The sequence below is a fragment of the Bombus vancouverensis genome, chromosome 17 (genome assembly GCF_051014615.1).
Source record: "Bombus vancouverensis nearcticus chromosome 17, iyBomVanc1_principal, whole genome shotgun sequence".
Taxonomy (NCBI): domain Eukaryota; kingdom Metazoa; phylum Arthropoda; class Insecta; order Hymenoptera; family Apidae; genus Bombus; species Bombus vancouverensis.
In genome coordinates, this window is record NC_134927.1 from 7,728,618 (window position 1) to 7,745,957 (window position 17,340).

Sequence of the window (17,340 nt, forward strand, 5' to 3'; positions counted from 1 at the left end):
TCTCGTTCATTGGAATTTGATGGAATCCTGAGGATAAATCAAGTGCCGAAAAGAATTTTGCGTTTCCTAGTGTGTTAAAATGTCGTCTATATCAGGTAAAGGTCAAGCGTCTTGTTCTGTGAGTTTATTTAGTTTCCTGAAATCGATAACTATCCTCCATTTCTGTTTTCCTGAGGCGTCTAATTTTTTCGGAACTACCCATACCGGAGAGTTATAAGGGGATTCGGATTCTTCTATAATATTTTTCTTCAACATGTCTCCTATTTGTCGCGAAATCTCGTCACGGTGACATTCCGGTGGTCTATACGATCGTGTGCTAATAATTTTGTCTTTGGTTAACGAAATTGTGTGCTGAGTTAAATTAGTACAGGGTAAAAGATCGGTTTCTAAATTAAAGATGTCAATATAATGGAGGATAATCTTTTCGATGGATTCACGGATTGGTTTTTCAATGTGATCTGTTCTCACTAGGCTTTTTAGTTTTGATACGTTGGAAAAGTCATGAGAATTTTGAATATTGCTAGAAATTTCAATGTTTTGCTCACCAGTGTTCATAAAACATACTTTAGTTGGTTTGCCTTCCAAATAGATTGTTTGAACTCTGTTTTCTCCAGGAGTCAAATGTATTGGTTTCTGAAATAAAATGGTTTTGTCGTTTAATCGGATTTTGTCATTGAATATTGAATAGTTATACTTCTCTAAACATGGTAGCCCAATTATTCCGTCTTCGATAATAGGGAAATTGTTCGGTACTATGTGAAAAATGTGATTTTGTCCAAAAATTCGTTTCGTTACGTATTCGTTAGTTTCGTATTTGTCTCGTCCCATAGAAAATTTTTGTTTAGGCTCTATTTGTATCGCGTTGACAGTTTTGTTACGTTTCACCAGGTTTATCCCTGCTCCTGTGTCGACCAGAAATACTCGCTCTTCGGTTCGGGTTGACAAAGGTATTGCGAGTAGTCTCTCCGTGGCGATGTTGACTCGTATGTCTCGTACGGTTCGTCCACCTCCTGGTTCGATATTGTTTCTTGTATTTCGTCCCATTCCTGGACTGCCTGAATCCTTGCGGGTGGTCGATCGCGCTGGCTCGGTGGTAGAAAATTTTGACACTTGTTGGCAATGTGTCCCAGCTTTCCGCACTTGAAGCACTTCATCTGCGCGCGTTCAGCAGGTGATCTATTTTCTACTTGGTTAAATGTAGCAGGTTTCTGAGCTACTGGCGTGTTAGGCGATCTTGATGGTGCATTAGATCGTCTTACCTGCATATGCTGGTTGTCGGGGCGATTACTAACCGAAGGTAAGCGATTACATGACCAATTAGGTTGTCGTTCTTCTCGCAAGTAGCGTTCTACATCGGCTGCCTTTTTTTCAGCTTCCGGAAGATTCAAGGGTTCACTGCTTAATAGTATTCGCCCTATGTCGCGTCTGAGTCCCTTTAGGTACACACGAACAGTCTTCTTCGTGACTTCTTCAGTCATAATTTTACGTGTTAGTGGTTGTGGGTACTCATTGGTTACTGCGTACAGCAAACGGTTGAGTATTCTTCTAAACCGAATATTAAAACTTTGCACTGATTCCTCGCGTCCCTGTCTCAACTCTCGTAATTGTTCTTGGTACTCATCCGAAGTCACTTGTGCTGCTAAGTTATTTCTCAGTGCGTCGTACAGATCACTGTAACACTCAATAGGAATGTTGCGAATACTTTGGGCTGCTTTCCCCACGATTTTTTCCACTTTTATTGCTTTTAGCCATAGATCTTGCTCCGTACAGCGATCCTTCATACTTCTCCCTTCTTTGATGAAGTCTTCAACTCCTACATCATCATCTCCGTTGAGCGTTGGGATGTAGCGTATTGCATCCTTAGCTCGTAGAGTGGGAGGAGCGGGCGGAAAATAGCCTCTTTCTTTCACCTCGGGTTGTTCGATGTCGAGGTGGACAGGTGGGGTGTCTGGAGCTGCTAACCCTGACAATTTGCGTGCTTTTGCCATATTCACGGTGCGATTGATTGCTGTCGACGCACTTTCATTGTCTTCGGTGATAATGGAAGCAAATTCATCGGTCGCAGGGGATCCGAACCCAGTCCGTAGCGCTGCGACGGTTTTCCCGAGATTCTCGATTTCTGCTGCCCTGTTTCTGTTCTCTTCGTCATTTTGCATAGACAAACGTAACATTTCCTCTCGTAAAAGGGCAATGTTCTCGTTCTGTTTTTGAATACTGTCCCATATTGCTCGCAACATTGGGTCAGTTGAGGTTGAAGTTTGAGATTCGTTTGCCTTAGACATTATTGCGCTGATTTATAATTTTCAGACGAAGACGAGTCTTGGCTACTGAAGCTAAATTTTCTTTCACGGTAACGTACAATGGAATTCAGTTTACCTTTTATTGTTACTTCACTTGGTTCGTGATAGTTACTTTGTTGTTGCGGATGACCGTAGTCCCAAATAATTCGATCTTCCGTAGATGATGAATGTCTTTTGGTTTCCGAACAAACACTTTTCACTATCCTGGCAGGATCGCCAAAATGTCACGTAAAGTAACAAAATAAAAAAGGAATTTGAGATAAAAAATAAAAAAGAAAACTATTTTTTTTTCTAACATCAATACACTTTACAATCTACTTCCGAACTCTAGGCGTGACTTTCTAAGACTGACTCTTATGATTTTACTTTCGATCGGATCCGATTACTTTCTTTCGTCATCCCTCAACATCCCCACCGTCCAAGCATTTGCTAGGCGTCCGCGATCGTTGCCACGTGCTCTTTCTTCTAGAAACTTCGGTGGAAGGACCGTTGGGATGTTAATGGTTCATTAGGCACTTCAGCGATATACATTGTCGCCGAGTGCCGCCACATCTTTATCTCTATCGTCAGTCCGTCGAATTTGAAGTATGCCGGTCGTGACACTGGCATTCTTGCGATTGCCTTGGAAAGTGACACATCGAACATTTCTCGTCAATCGTATTTTGCGCCTAAGATTATTTTTTACGCTTAGTAAAGAGTTATCTCGTTGGCCGTGGATTCGTTTGAACCAACAAAAGCATTGTTAATAGTGTACATAAATTCATTATTCGTAAATCATATTATTCATTAATTTCATTGTTCATCAAATTTATCATTCATTAGACTTAATTATTTGTTAAGCTTAGTAATAATCTTGTATATACGTATACATATAATCGATGAAACGATGGCTAGTCCACGCGAAGAGTTGTCACGCTCCCAAAATTCCGATCTTAACCCGACATATATATGTGGACTTGAAAATTCGGATCGACGGGCGCGAATTGAAAAAAAGATGTACTATTGATTGAAAACAATTCTAGTGATAATTTACATAACAATATATCGTTAACTTGAATCAGTTATGACTGTATAAATATTGATTTACAATAATTGGGTCTTTTGAGTTCGCAATGAAAGTAAACTCATGCCCGAAAAAGAGTCCGCAGAACAATATTTCCTGCGACAGAAACACGAGTTGATGCTTATAGTGACAACTGCAATTTTAAAGCGTTCGGTCCGATTGCTGCTTTGATGTCACCTCGATATCAGCCCAATAACTATAATCAGTCCTACTGCAGAGCAATTATTAAACACATATAAATGAAATTGCCAAACAAATTCTTTACAATAACACTAGTTAATAATGAACTTTGCAAGAACGATCGTACCTGTAGAAGACACAAAAGATTTCATTCCGATAGCTCCATGCAATCCTTAGTAACTGACATACATACATGAAAATTGAATTTTTGCAAAAAAGTTTTTAGAAAAAACAAATGAAAGAAAATTGTCTAAGCGATACAACGACAGAACATTCCCTGCAAGATGCAAAAAATCCCGATTGGTCAAGTAGTTTTGAAGCAATCGGCAAACATACATTTAAAAAAAAGGGAAACTACGTCGATTGTGTCGAATTGGTACATCTTTTCTCTTTTCCCAAGTCGGCATAAAAATATAACACACCTTTACCAGTTGTTGGTTCCAGCGAAGCGAATATTTTCTTTGCCGACTGTAACGAATACACCAAATTCAAACGTTTGAAAGACGAATAGTTTTAAACGTAACTAAGAAGTACGACTAACTTAATTAGAAATCAACGACAAGAAGTTTGCAACTTTTTCATCGTATAAAATAAAAAGGAAAAGACAAAGTGGAAAAGCATTTATTGTTTTCCAATTTAATCCAAAGAAGAAATGATAAGACATTATGTGTCTCGAATATCGTCTAAATATCTTTTCTATAAACACATAATTTTATTCTCATTTAGAAATGAAATTGTATATGTATTTATTATTTCATACGTAAGAGAAATTTTGCTCAACACTACCGTGGGGTGACGAAACTCCCTGCTCGTACTAGTGAATTTAAATTAAGGGGGGGTAAGGTTATTTCGTACAAAAAAAGGCATGTTTTTGTGAATTTTTTCTGACGATACAGTTAAAACTTCTTCTTTAAAACCAATAGTACATTAAAGTATGACATTCGAAGAATATTGTATACAATTTTCACGGAGAAATATTAAAAAAATACGGCAATGGCAGCAATTATTGTTGTAAATTCGACCAATTGCGGGGAGACGTAATCGCGAGGAGAGACGTCAACGGGAGTCGTAAATTCCCGTTACGATTATAACAATCGACACCACGAATTGATCGATCCCCTGATTTCCGTTGAGATAATAGGGGTGATTGAGTTTGTATAACACTGTGATTCATAGAATTATAAATTATATATTTCCAACACTTAGATTACACTGTCGAAGAGAAATAAATAGTTAACAACTTGTCGCACGAAGATGCGATAGATATGTACGCTAGAGCAGGGCTCTTATAATGGAAATTAATGTATTAATGGACTTAGCACTATAATATATTTAGGAGAGGAGATGTATATTCGACAGCACCGAGAACCGACAAAAGATTTGCGTGAAGTATGCGACTCTCGCGCTATGTGTAGACTGCCGCGTTAGGCGTTAGTTTTTAGACTGACTGTCGCTCTTTTTTTAATACGGTCGAAAAGTTCGATGTGGGTGTGCCCCTGTGTCTAAAGAACGCGGATTCGTTGTTCCCACTTTCGTTAGGAAAAGTGAGGGTAACGAACCGCGGTGTTGATTGGTAATGACCTGCCCTACTGCTCGAAGGGATGAGTAGGAAGTCTCCTACCATCGTCGTGGATAGATGACCGTATTCGTGAAGAAAACCCAGCTTGTTTTATTAGAAGGCTATTCGGATTTTCCTAATGGGCGCATACCCGCTTTCTCCGTGTTTTAAGTGCGCCTAATAAACCCAAGGACCTTTCTAAAAACCGACTGTGTTTCGAGAATATTTTTAGGCTTTAAAAATTCTTCCAGACAAACGGATTGAAGACACATGGTGAAACAATACAGGGAAGTGAAAGTTATGGTGGGTCCTTAGGTTTATTGAGGGTCGAAGTGACGTTACGCAGGCCGGTTGTTGTCCTGTCGCGCGGGCTGGCGTGCAGATGTTTTAGGCGGCGTAACAATTGTTTCGGAAACAAGTATAATTGCGGTGCCCCTCAGAACTTGGTGCTGGATCATCAGAAATCAAAAAGTTAAAGTTCATTCGTTAGGCAACAGTTTTCCCCAGCTAACGCTGCGAAGATTTTTTCGAAATTTCAATTTTTCACTTTTTTTAAACACTTTGAAGGGAAAAACGCGATTTTGTGCGAAAATTTGCGACTAATTTGTTATTTTAAAATAAAAATAATTAACAAATTTGAAAAAGCTCTACAGCGTTACCTCGTAAATTATATACAGAAATAGTCTTCAAAATCTCAAAAGGATCGGTGCAGTAGTTTTGAAGTAATTGAGATTGAGGGCACCGACTTTGAAAACCTGAGTTGTGGAGAAGACGCTTTAAAGTTTTGAATGCTAAAAAGTCTGGTATAAAACGTTCACAAGCGAATTTTATCGGTTTACCTCTTCACTAGCGTAACAATTGTTGAAAAGACTAATAAAAAATCAATTATCACTTTTATTTTTTTAGCTAACGCGCTATTTGTTGAAGTGCCTTCGTATTTACGTTTATGCGGAGGTACAATTTTTCTAGGTCAGATCTAGTAACTTTTTTAGGCATTTTAGTAATAATTTAACACAGAACTTAATGAAAATGGAATATTTACTCCTACACTAAATTTTTTACTTTACACTGACAAAATATACAGTACAGGTATAAGATTTGTACTTAAGTTGTTAAGTACTATAAATAGATCTGGTGGTAAGATTAGGTATTATTTAGAGAAAAAAACGTCTGCGAAGTAAGAATAGCACGCTCGGGCCGGGTAGGTAATATCATCCGACATGTATAAAAATACTCGTAACTTCGTCAATTTTGCTCCAATCGACTTGAAATTTTGACACAATATTCTTAAGATATTATGCATTCAATTAAAAAAATAAAAAAATGCAAAAAGAAATTTTAAAACCTCCCCCCCCAGGGGGTATTCTGGTCTAGAAATTTGAAACAATCGAAAAATTTGTTTTCATATTTCCAAAGTTTAGACATTCAAGAATATGCACTTAACAGGATTTTTCAAAATTTTAATTATTTTATGAGTTACTGCCATTTTTGTGACGCGGCATCTGCTCCGGTCCGACCGGGACAAATGAGCAATAGACGGTAGACGCTGCCCGAGTACCTCATATGAAAACCCTCATAAAATTTTTATTGTAGTTTATCCCTTCTTTAAGGTATTTTTACTTCAAGGCCATAGAAAGGTATTTTGTCGGAATCTTTTCGTCTTAGTATTTATTTCAAGTTAGTTTTGAGCCAGCCTTCAAGCAACGTGCACGTACTAACTCTGACAACGTTTTATAAATATTTAAAGTAGAAATTGTTTTATATATTGAGATTTTAAAGTAAAATGGATAAAAAACATTCAAAATTCAGCTCTAAACGGGCATGCAGACCGAAGAAGAGAAGATTTTCCAGTAATCAATTTACCGTAGAAGAAGAAACCAATTTCACTAATGCATTTGCAGCAAAATTGAGAAGTTCGCAAGATGAAGAAGTTTTAATTAATAACAATTAAAACGAAAAAATAAAAACGAATAAAACGTTAATATGAACTTTTATTCCGAAGCACATCCACGCAGGAACGCAGACAATTCAAATTTCCACTTTCCTCGCAGTATGTATTTTTAATGAAGCTTTTATACCCATATTAAAAATCTTAAGTATCATGGGAATCACAATTGGCCCAGAAGCTCCTGCGTTCGCAGTCAGGCGAGGCGAAGTTCTCATCAAGCTCTCTGAACTCCGAGCTTCAGAGGCATCAAAGGAAGTATTATCAGTCTTTGGTAACGGGTGCCTTCCTCGGCGTCTATTTATCGCCACACAGTACCCGGGCACACCTAGGGCCATAGGGGCTGAGATTCCGCCCAACCATCGCGCAAGGCAACCAGTGCCTTGCTACCTCGATTAGCTAAGCCCGCAGGGGCTGTCGCGCGTCTCAGGTCGAACGGGGCACATTCTAAGCCCTACCGCCCCTCCAGGACGGTTCCGCAGCAGGTGGGACGCTGCTCACCCGCCGAAGGCCATTCGGGGCGAGCCATTATCTCTTAAATCGGCCCTCTTGCCAGCATCTTGGCCATCAACCACTGCCACCACGAGTCCAAACCCATAATTGGCCGAGCAGAGGGGTCGCTACTCCTTTCGGCCTTACACTCAGCCGCCCGTAGTACCATCCTAAGTCATTGGTGGGACTATCGTGTGGATGTACCGTCACGTCACTGCCGGCCGGCGACCTGCGCACCGTACTCGACAGATCCAGATAGGACTCACGTAAGCGGGGCCTCAAGGCACAAAGTGCCCGGGAACGTATCTCGACGGTCCTATCCTTGGCATCAGGATCGTGGGTGCGCTACTACCCAAGGCCACGTAGAGCGAGCATAGACGAGCCACTCGCCTACACTCCAGGCGACCTTCCTTGCGGCGTACATAGAGGCCTCACGTAAGCGGGACGCTTGTCCCGACGGTCCTATCCTTGGCATCAGGATCGTGGGTTGGGGTTAGGTTAGATTTACATACATAGACTTACATAAACAAGTCCTCTTGCGGGATCTGGGCGCTAGCACTCAAAAGGAGATACTCCCACCGGAGAGTATCTGGGAGAAGATCCGACCGAGCAGGCGGCTCCAAACGACATAGGAACCGCTGAGGAGGATACGTGGGACCAGTGGCGATCGCAGCTGATCGACGAGGGGTGCGAACATCGGGGCGCGGAGGCGGTCCTCCCAAACTGGGTGGCATAGAGAAGCCGCCACGGCCTCGCGCTCAGATACAGAATGACCCAGGTGCTCATCGGACACGGCACGTTCGGCGAGTCCCTGAAGAGAATCGGACGAGAGACGAGAGACATCTGCCACTACTGCGGAGAGGGCAAGGACACGGCGCAGCATACCCTGGAGCTCTGTCCGGCGTAGGAGCTGCCCCGCTACACTCTGCGACACGCCATAGGAGGAACATTGACCCCCCTTCCCCCGCGATTGTAGAGGCGATGTTGAGAGGGGCACAGGAATACGAGGCCGTCCGCCTCTTCTGCGAGCGAGTTATGCTCGCGAAGGAGCGAGCGGAAAGGGAGAGAAAGAAAAACTCTCACCTTTGCAGGATAAGACGATGGAGAAGGATGGCAGTCAGACGACCTAGAGCCGCTCCACCGCCATCCCAACGGACCACGCCTGGAAGGAGCGACATCGCTAGGGGCAATGACCCCCCCTCCCCCTAGCTCCAATTCAATAGTCAGGAGGTACTAGGATTGGCTCGAACAAGAGGACGCGAGAAGGGGGTGCAACAGAAGTTAATTCATAAGAGGTTCCTGGAGCACCCCTGTCACACGCTTAGGATGGCCATCATGGAGTTTTAGTCGGTAGGAGTACGACACTACTCTGCTGTTACGCGATTACTGCAGCAGCGGAGTGTCCATGAGGATTTCTCCACGTATAAAAAAAAAGTATATAAAGTATAATATATAAAATAATTGCGAAAATGCATAATCTCTCCATTACATAATATTACTTATAAATACTTTAGTTTATTTGCCTATGTTTCAGTTTATTTTACTAAATGCAAGGAGTCATTGCTATTTCAAGCGTAAAATGACTAAAATATCTCGCATGTTTAATTTAGTCGCCCCGGTGTGTTGTTTACACTTTCATGAACACGAAAGGTTTTCGAGATGAATATATTATTCGAATCAGCAACGCATAACATTACCCGGTTTCAGTGGTAGGGTGACGTTATTAAAAGTAGGAGTATCTAGAATAGCGACACATCGAATATCGTTACAGTACAGTGAAAGACGTGTCTGGGAAACAGTAGCAGGTAACAGACGATTTCTTGTTATTCTGTATTCAATTGTGTCTGCCATTAGCTGTCATTCATCATTACCGATGTCATATAGATCAAAACTATCATCGAGTTATTAATTACTACAATAGTTTAAATGAAGTTTTTGAATTCTGAAATTTTTATTTTGTATTTTACATTTTACGCAGTAAAATGGTTCGTTATTGTGATTTTTCAATAATTTACAATCAGTCAGTAGAGGTAATCGGAACATTCGCCTTCGTGTCATAGTTGCATGAGACACTGGCTATTTTTTGGCAAATATTGAGTTTAGTATCGTTTTTCACAAGTTATTGTTAGAATTTACTTCGACTTTTCGGGTTTATGAAAGGAGGAAATACGCTCCGCGGTGACTATATTAATCATGTGAGATATTTTAGTCATTTTATAATTTAAATAGTGAATGTTTGTAGTAAATTAAATTGAAACAAACGCAAATGAACTGAAATATACATATGTAATATTGATTCTATATAAAAGAAACTATGAAATGGTAGTGGGGAGATTATGTATTACGCAATTATATTATTAAGTTCAAGTAAAATATCCTACATTGTGATATCATATATTTCCCCTATTTTATTTATCACTTTCTTTATAAATATAGTTGTTAATTATTTACATGCGACAGAATATCCCTTCGGATTACAACGTAAACATCTTTTCATAGACATTCAAGTATTAAAAAGGCTTTATTTTCAATGCTTTTATAAATTGTTATTAGTTATTACTTAATAATAATAATTTTCTTCACTTGTATACTATGTATATGTGTGTACAATATTTAACGTATCAACTTTCTATAAAACAGCAACTTCTGAAACAAAAGGCTTGATATTGTAAAGATCAAGCAGAAAACAAATTACGAAAACTAAATAACGTAGAACGTAATGCAATGTAATATACACAATCATAACAATATAAAGAAAAACTCTCACCCTTGCAGGATAAGACGATGGAGAAGGATGGCAGTCAGACGACCTGGAGCCGCTCCACCGCCGTCCCAACGGACCACGCCTGGAAGGAGAGACATCGCTAGGGGCAATGACCCCCCCCCCCTCCCGTGGATATTATCCGCGGAAAGACCGACATACTGGCCGACAGACCTGAGCAAAATACCTGACCTACTAGATTTTGCAGTTACAAAGGGACTAAACGCAAATAAACTGAACATAGCAGCCAACCTCGAGCTTACCTCTGATCATACACCCATAATAATTGCATACAGAAACAAACCAATATTTTATAACAATTCAGAGACACTATGTAATAAAACCACCAAATGGCAAGCATTTAAAGAAATAATTGAGAGCAAAATTAACTGCACCATTGAAAACACCTGAACACATCGAACAAGCAGTAACAACATTTACAGAAACTATTCAGGAAGCAGCATGGGCAACCACCATACCTGAAATAATCAACAGACAAACAAAAACAGTTCCACCAGACATCCTCGAAGAAATTATAGAAAAAAGAAAAGCAAAATGGCAAAAACATAGATCAAAAGAAAACAAAAAAACACCTAAATAAACTTGCAAAGGAAATAAAAAACAAAATGAAAGAACACAATAATAACGAGTTCACAAAGTTCGTTGAGTCACTATCTGCACACGAGGACTACAACTATGGAAAGCAACAAGAAAAATAAAGAAGACAATAAAACAGGTACCAACAATCAGAAGAGCAGATAACACATGGCCAAGAGGCAACAGAGAGCAAGCTGAAGAATTATCCAACCACCTATGCAGCACATTTACCCCACATAATATCAACAACAGCAACCACAATAATCATACGGACGAGGATGCGCTAACCACTAGTACACCAACTGACAATCACTACACCATACCCAGAGCAACAGCACAAGAAATCGGAAACATAATTGTGAAAACAAAAAAATAATAAAGCACCAGGAATGGACCTAATTAACGAAACCAAAGAGCTATGCGCCTTGGTTTTATTTTGCGTCGGGGCGTATTAATTTAACCATGATGACTGTTAGTAGCGATAGCAAATTATTTATTTGCTCTGACTGTTTCTCTATTAGCTTTTCAAGCCTAGAGAAGTTGTCTGTGTTAGGTAAGTTGGGGACGCTATTTTGGGAAAGATCCCTTTGGCTATTCGGATTATTTTGGATGCCTTGTACTGCTTGGGCATAGGAGGTTGAGGTAGTGATGAAATTAGTAGGACTGGGTGTTTGGTTGGTTACCACTTTTGCTCTGAGTTTAGGGTACCTGTTTGTGTACAGGGTTTTGTAGGCTGAGCAGCCTTTATAGTTGACAGGATGGTCACCTTGACAGTGGATGCACATCGCTGGGGTTTCCGGTGATTTAGTGCACTGGTCGGTGGAGTGTGTGCCTGCACATTTAACGCAGCGGAAGGTATGATTGCAGTATTTCTGCGTATGACCATACCTTTGGCACCTTTTGCATTGCACTATCTCTTTTTTCACAAGCGGTGGTTCGAACTTTACTTTCGAGTTCATTAGACGACTGATGTTGTAAATTTCCTTATTGTTAGGCTTTTGTTTTATATCTATGAAAAATAAGGATAACGGGTCTTTCGAGACTCTATGCCTTATATTACTTACGTTGATGACTTCGTGGCCGAGTTTTGAGAGTTCGTATTTGAGTTCGTCTATGTCTGCTGAGTGGTGGATGTTGCGTAGGACCACTCGGAAAGGTATTTCTTGTTTGAGTTGGTACGTGTGGAAGTTGGCGTTCAATGTCTTAAGCAGTTTGGTGATTTTCTGTATGCGTCGGGGGTTGTCGGCAGAATTTTTACTTTGTTGTTGTAGATCTTCAGGTTGTAGTCGTCCTTGGAGATATCTCTCTCTAAGGACTTGATCACTGTTTGTATGCCGATGACATCATCCACAAATATTGGTGGGGAGGGGGCATTCTCTGTGCTTGTTGGTTTGGCGGCGGGTCTGCGATTTCCATGGAGTCGTTAGTGGATTGCAATACGGCGAACCTGTTCTGGGTATTTATTTGTATCGTTGGTTGTTCGTTCCGGGTGTCGATCGTGTTTGGTTTTGATATTTCTATTGTAATATTAGCATCGTTGGTGCGGAGGGTTCTGCTGCACGTCTGCCACGGAGGAGGTAGCGCGGGGTAGTTGTGAGTTCAGGAGAGCCTGGTCGCGATTGCTGGGCCATCATCGAGCTAGTCAATTCAAAATGAACAACTAGTCGTGAGGCTATGAGGCTAGTATTCGGGTTGGGGTTAGGTGCGTGGGATTTTCTTCTCCCTAAGGGGTAGGAAATACTTGGCTGTGTTCACTTTCGACGGTTGGGCGATACGTGTTGTTTTCGGACTTCACTGGGCACTAGAGACACGTCTGCACGCTTCGGCACTCAACAGCAAACTGTATGTGGAGGTTAATGATATAAATATGCGCATTAAATTTTTTCGTTGCTATCATTTATATATTAATGAGGAAGTACAAAACACATCTCAGATAAAACGAACAACTAAAGGACAAACTAAAAAAATTCTATTGGCTCACGGGCCGACGCTCCAAACTAAACATACAGAATAAAATTACCCTGTACAAGACCGTAATAAAACCTGTCTGGACCTACGGAATCCAACTATGGGGAACAGCAAGTAACTCCAACATTGAAATACTTCAACGCTTCCAATCGAAAACGCTAAGATCCTTAATAGATGCACCTTGGTATGTTACCCACAGTCAAAGAGGAAACAGCAAAATATAGCGACAGATATAGCAAAAGAGTCAATAAACACCGAAACCCCCTAATCACCGAACTACTTGATACGACGGACCAGATTCGCAGGCTGAAGAGGCACTACCCGCTAGACCTAAACGCTAGATTCATTTAGTTATCCAAATTAAGCACATTCACTTACTTATAATACTTATAAATTATACTTATCTATAATAAGTATTAACTTATTATAAATAAACAGCCATGTCACTGCGCCACGCCAGAAAAATTACTGAAAATTCTCAACGCGAGAATTGATTGTAATTTCAACAAATAAATAAAAAAAAAAGCTACACACACTACACACCCGAATCACTCGCGTTGGAACTAAATAAAACATTTTTTATATAACAAAGAATACAATAATAAAGGAAAGAAGTTCAAGGAACTAAAAATAAAGAAGCCTAAAAATACGTACAGCGAAATAACTTAAATCTATACTACAATTACGATTAACTTCAATTTTACGTTTATACAGTCCTCTTAACCCCTTCCCGTACTTTAGCGAGTCAGACTCGCGATGAAGATTTTGGCCCAAACATGAATATCGCGAGTCTGACTAGATACTTGGGTCAAACGTAAACATAACAAGCCGAGCTCGCGGATTGTTTTTTGCCCGTTACGATCGTGACTGAATGTTAGTTCCTGTTTACGAGCATCAGTCTGGTCTGTTTCGTCGAGCTAAATGGCACGGGAAGGGGTTAACGTCTCTCTTCGACGATGTCGAAATGAATTAGCCCTTCCAAAACTGTTCTATCCTCTTTCTAAAAGAAAGAGGTTGGGCTCTGCCCAAATTTCTAAAGTCACTAAAACATGTTACATAACAAGGTAATAGTGGAGAGTTCTTGCAGAAAGAAAAATGTACAATATTCTTGGCCAACCCGTTTACTTCTTTTGTATGATTTTTTCGAAATTGGTCAGGAATAGACACGTTAACTGAGGTGTTTCTTTGGGTATGTCTATTGAAAAAACGTATAAGCTGCTCACCAGATGTGTTTAAAAATGGTTAGAACTGCCTTCCAAGGATAGTATCATCTCGGCAACAAAAGCGAAAATTTTAAAAGAGCTATTTAATGCGATACATATAATTTTTCAATTGACATTTATTATTACTCGTTACTGCATAAAACGATACCTTAATTAATTCTTCGAGTATAAGTTTAAATCATTTTTTTGCAGTTTTTTCCGTGTTTCCTGATTTCTTATTTCATGTGCATGTGTGTGGATATTGTAATATTTAGTGATCAGTAGTTTGTATGGAAATCGTTTCTGATTTATGCAAAACAGCGTACGGCTACGTTCAGTAGTAGCTCAAGAATACTTAATTCATATGTAGTTTTTTCTGTGAACATTGCTATTTTCATTACGATTTTCTTGTCAGCAGTGCGCACACTCGAGGTACGTGTGCGATTTCCCAACGTGTGTGAATTTTCTACAAATATTGTCTATATGTGTTTTTGTTTATTAATTATTTATCGAGACAAAGAATTAATGGAGACACTAATCCTCTCTATTCGAAAATAAAGCGGTTTACGATATGCTGCTATGGATTTTAATGAGTAAGCATAATCGATGATTTTTCTTAAAAAACTTTACGCAGGATGGTCTACGTCTCCGAATGTCATAGTTTGTAGTACAAAATAAACTGCTGCCCATCTATCGTTCGATTTGATGATCATCGTGTACCCCACTGCTTGAGCTGACCTACTTTCGTTCGTGTAAGGAGATTTACTCGCGCACAGTGATATTTCGGCCGATTTTTAATTGTCAATAATTCAAAAATAAATCCGAAAACGCAATTTTTTTTCTTTTTGATTTCCGTCTTATTTTACCTTCAAGAATCAGCCTTTATGTTGTTTTATATTGAACATCCTGTATATACTATAAACAAAAGATGGTCGGGCAACAAATAACAGCGCGTACGCTGTCGCGGATGCACAATTGTATATAATTATATACATTATACATTGGTAGAATTCATTGGACTGGCATCGATAATTTTTTCTGAATATCTCAGAAATTATAGCCGTCTAACAGTTACATGTACAGGAAATGGTTGTTTAGAGTCGTATTCCCGATAATGTGTTCAAAAGTCATCGAAATCATAGAGGATGTAGCTATTCTACAGTTCCAAGTTATTCGTTTCAGGAAAAGGCGGATGAATTTCTCGAAATGCTATTTCACGGATATGAAAATGATTTTTTAAATCATTTTGTTACGACGTATGTATAACAAGAAAAGTAATTTAAGAGGACGGGACAATGACAGTGATTTTGAATAAAATAACATATTGTTGACGTTAGAGCGAGCGTGTATCTGTAATTAGGTTTGTGATTATTAAATAGGAATGGGACTATGCTTCATTTTCAGACCACCGCGACGTAAGGTGGCCGATTATGCGCAAGTAGAAACTAACGTCGAATGAATGCATTGATTATTTGCAATATGATTCGTGAGTATGTCGACGCTTTTTCCTGTTATTTTTTTCTGTTATTCGTACGACATAATAGAGTGATTAAATAAAATATCGCTTCTGCCCGCCTTTCGCCCTCTTGCTGCTCGCTTTCCATCAGCTTAACATTTTCCACGCTCTACCAGCGCATTCAATGCTGCGCTCGCTCAGATTTTGTCATTCATAAAATTTATTAAAAAATTGCGAAACAGAGCAACACATCCCGTAATATTTAATACATATTTATGTTGTACAGGGTGTACAGAGAGTAAAGTGTAAAGAGAATCTATCGTATAGTAATTTTACACTTTCGGATCGGTGAAGATTTGTAAAAAATAATTTGTTCAAAAACGATCTTGACCATGAAATTCGAAGTCTAACGTTTTTATTGCCATAGCATATACTCCGTTCGTCACGAGGAACAAGAGTCTCAAAAGAATCATGGGTCGCAAATGACCCCTTCTCTGAGGAACAAATGTTAAAGTGCATATTGACATTTACTTTTATTGAGAAAAATATCCTACTATCCATGAAGCAGCAGAAAATTGTAGGTGTATCAGAATACAGGTATAACAGAAGACTTTTACATGCAAAAAAGGCTGAACAACACAACGATTTTCAGCGACAAAGTGAACTACTTGGTGATCAAGAAATTATTATTATGTTATTTAAATCCATATCAAAGATCAAATCCGCTACACGTTCCTAAAGTAGGACAGATTAATCGTCCCCTTCGATCATGCATATTTGCCAATGTGTTTATATAAAATATGTTGTTCAATCAATCATCGGTGAATAGAAGACAAAACTTGCAATTATATAAAATTTGTCGTGCTCCTGCATTCCAAATATGTATGCAACACGGTAAAATTGTTGCCATTGGATGCTACCTAAGTTGCAATTATGCTTTTGGACTATGTGAAAAATGCAGTACCACCTTATCAATAAATGCCAGGAATTGAACTCTCGAAAAACCAGATGCAATAATGCAAAAGATTTAATCCAGAATGGAATTATGTGCCACCATCAATACATGTGCATTATATTTGCTAATTTTACGTTTACGTCTCAAGTTTTATTAAAATCGGAGTCTGCCCAACCACGACTTTTCCTGCTAGTAAAGTCTTCTTTTGATTCCTTTATGTCTTACAAATATGGTGACACTGAATTGATCAAATTGATGAGTGCTCTATTTAAGTTATTTTTCCATTTTTTAAAGAGTGCCTTCTATAAATGATTTCTGTTCTTACGTGTTCTTACTCCTCTTACGTGTTTCCAAACATGATACAAAACCCACGCTAATGTATTAGTAGTATTGTGCTTTGGATTTGCTTACATCAGGATGAAATTGCGTTTCAAATACATCTTATACTATGAAGCACTAATTGCACGAATATATGTTACACATATAATTTTTAACATTAGCTAGATATTAATATTTTCACAACAGGAGCTGGTATCGAATCTTTTTCTTCTTCTTTTCTTGAAAATTTGTTTGCAGATTTTAAGAATATGTATATATTTTTCATTTGCTAAAAATATCCTACTAAACGACGTTCTATTATAATTCTAATTTTTGTTATAGTTAAGTACTGTATGAATATCTTCTTCGCTGATTGTGTGTTGGTGTTTTTTTACCTCAGCAAAAAAGATCGTTCGTTATATGAGATGGAGTTTGCAATTCAATTATTTTCACCTTCAGCTTAACCTATAAAACGTTATGTGCAATGAAAATGTCATTAAAATGCAAATGTATGAGCAATCAGTGATAAAAAGTCAGCTGTGATC

The 17,340-nt window shown here is 39.0% G+C and overlaps 1 protein-coding gene and 1 pseudogene across 1 annotated transcript; both read right to left on the bottom strand.

The window, feature by feature from the left end:
- LOC117159300 (phospholipase B1, membrane-associated-like) overlaps positions 1-17,340 on the bottom strand; it is a 106,386-nt pseudogene that overhangs the window by 24,050 nt on the left and 64,996 nt on the right.
- LOC143303926 (uncharacterized) lies at positions 891-2,282 on the bottom strand. Its single transcript, XM_076626134.1, has one exon. It carries the CDS (start codon positions 2,280-2,282, stop codon positions 891-893), a length of 1,392 nt encoding a protein of 463 aa, XP_076482249.1.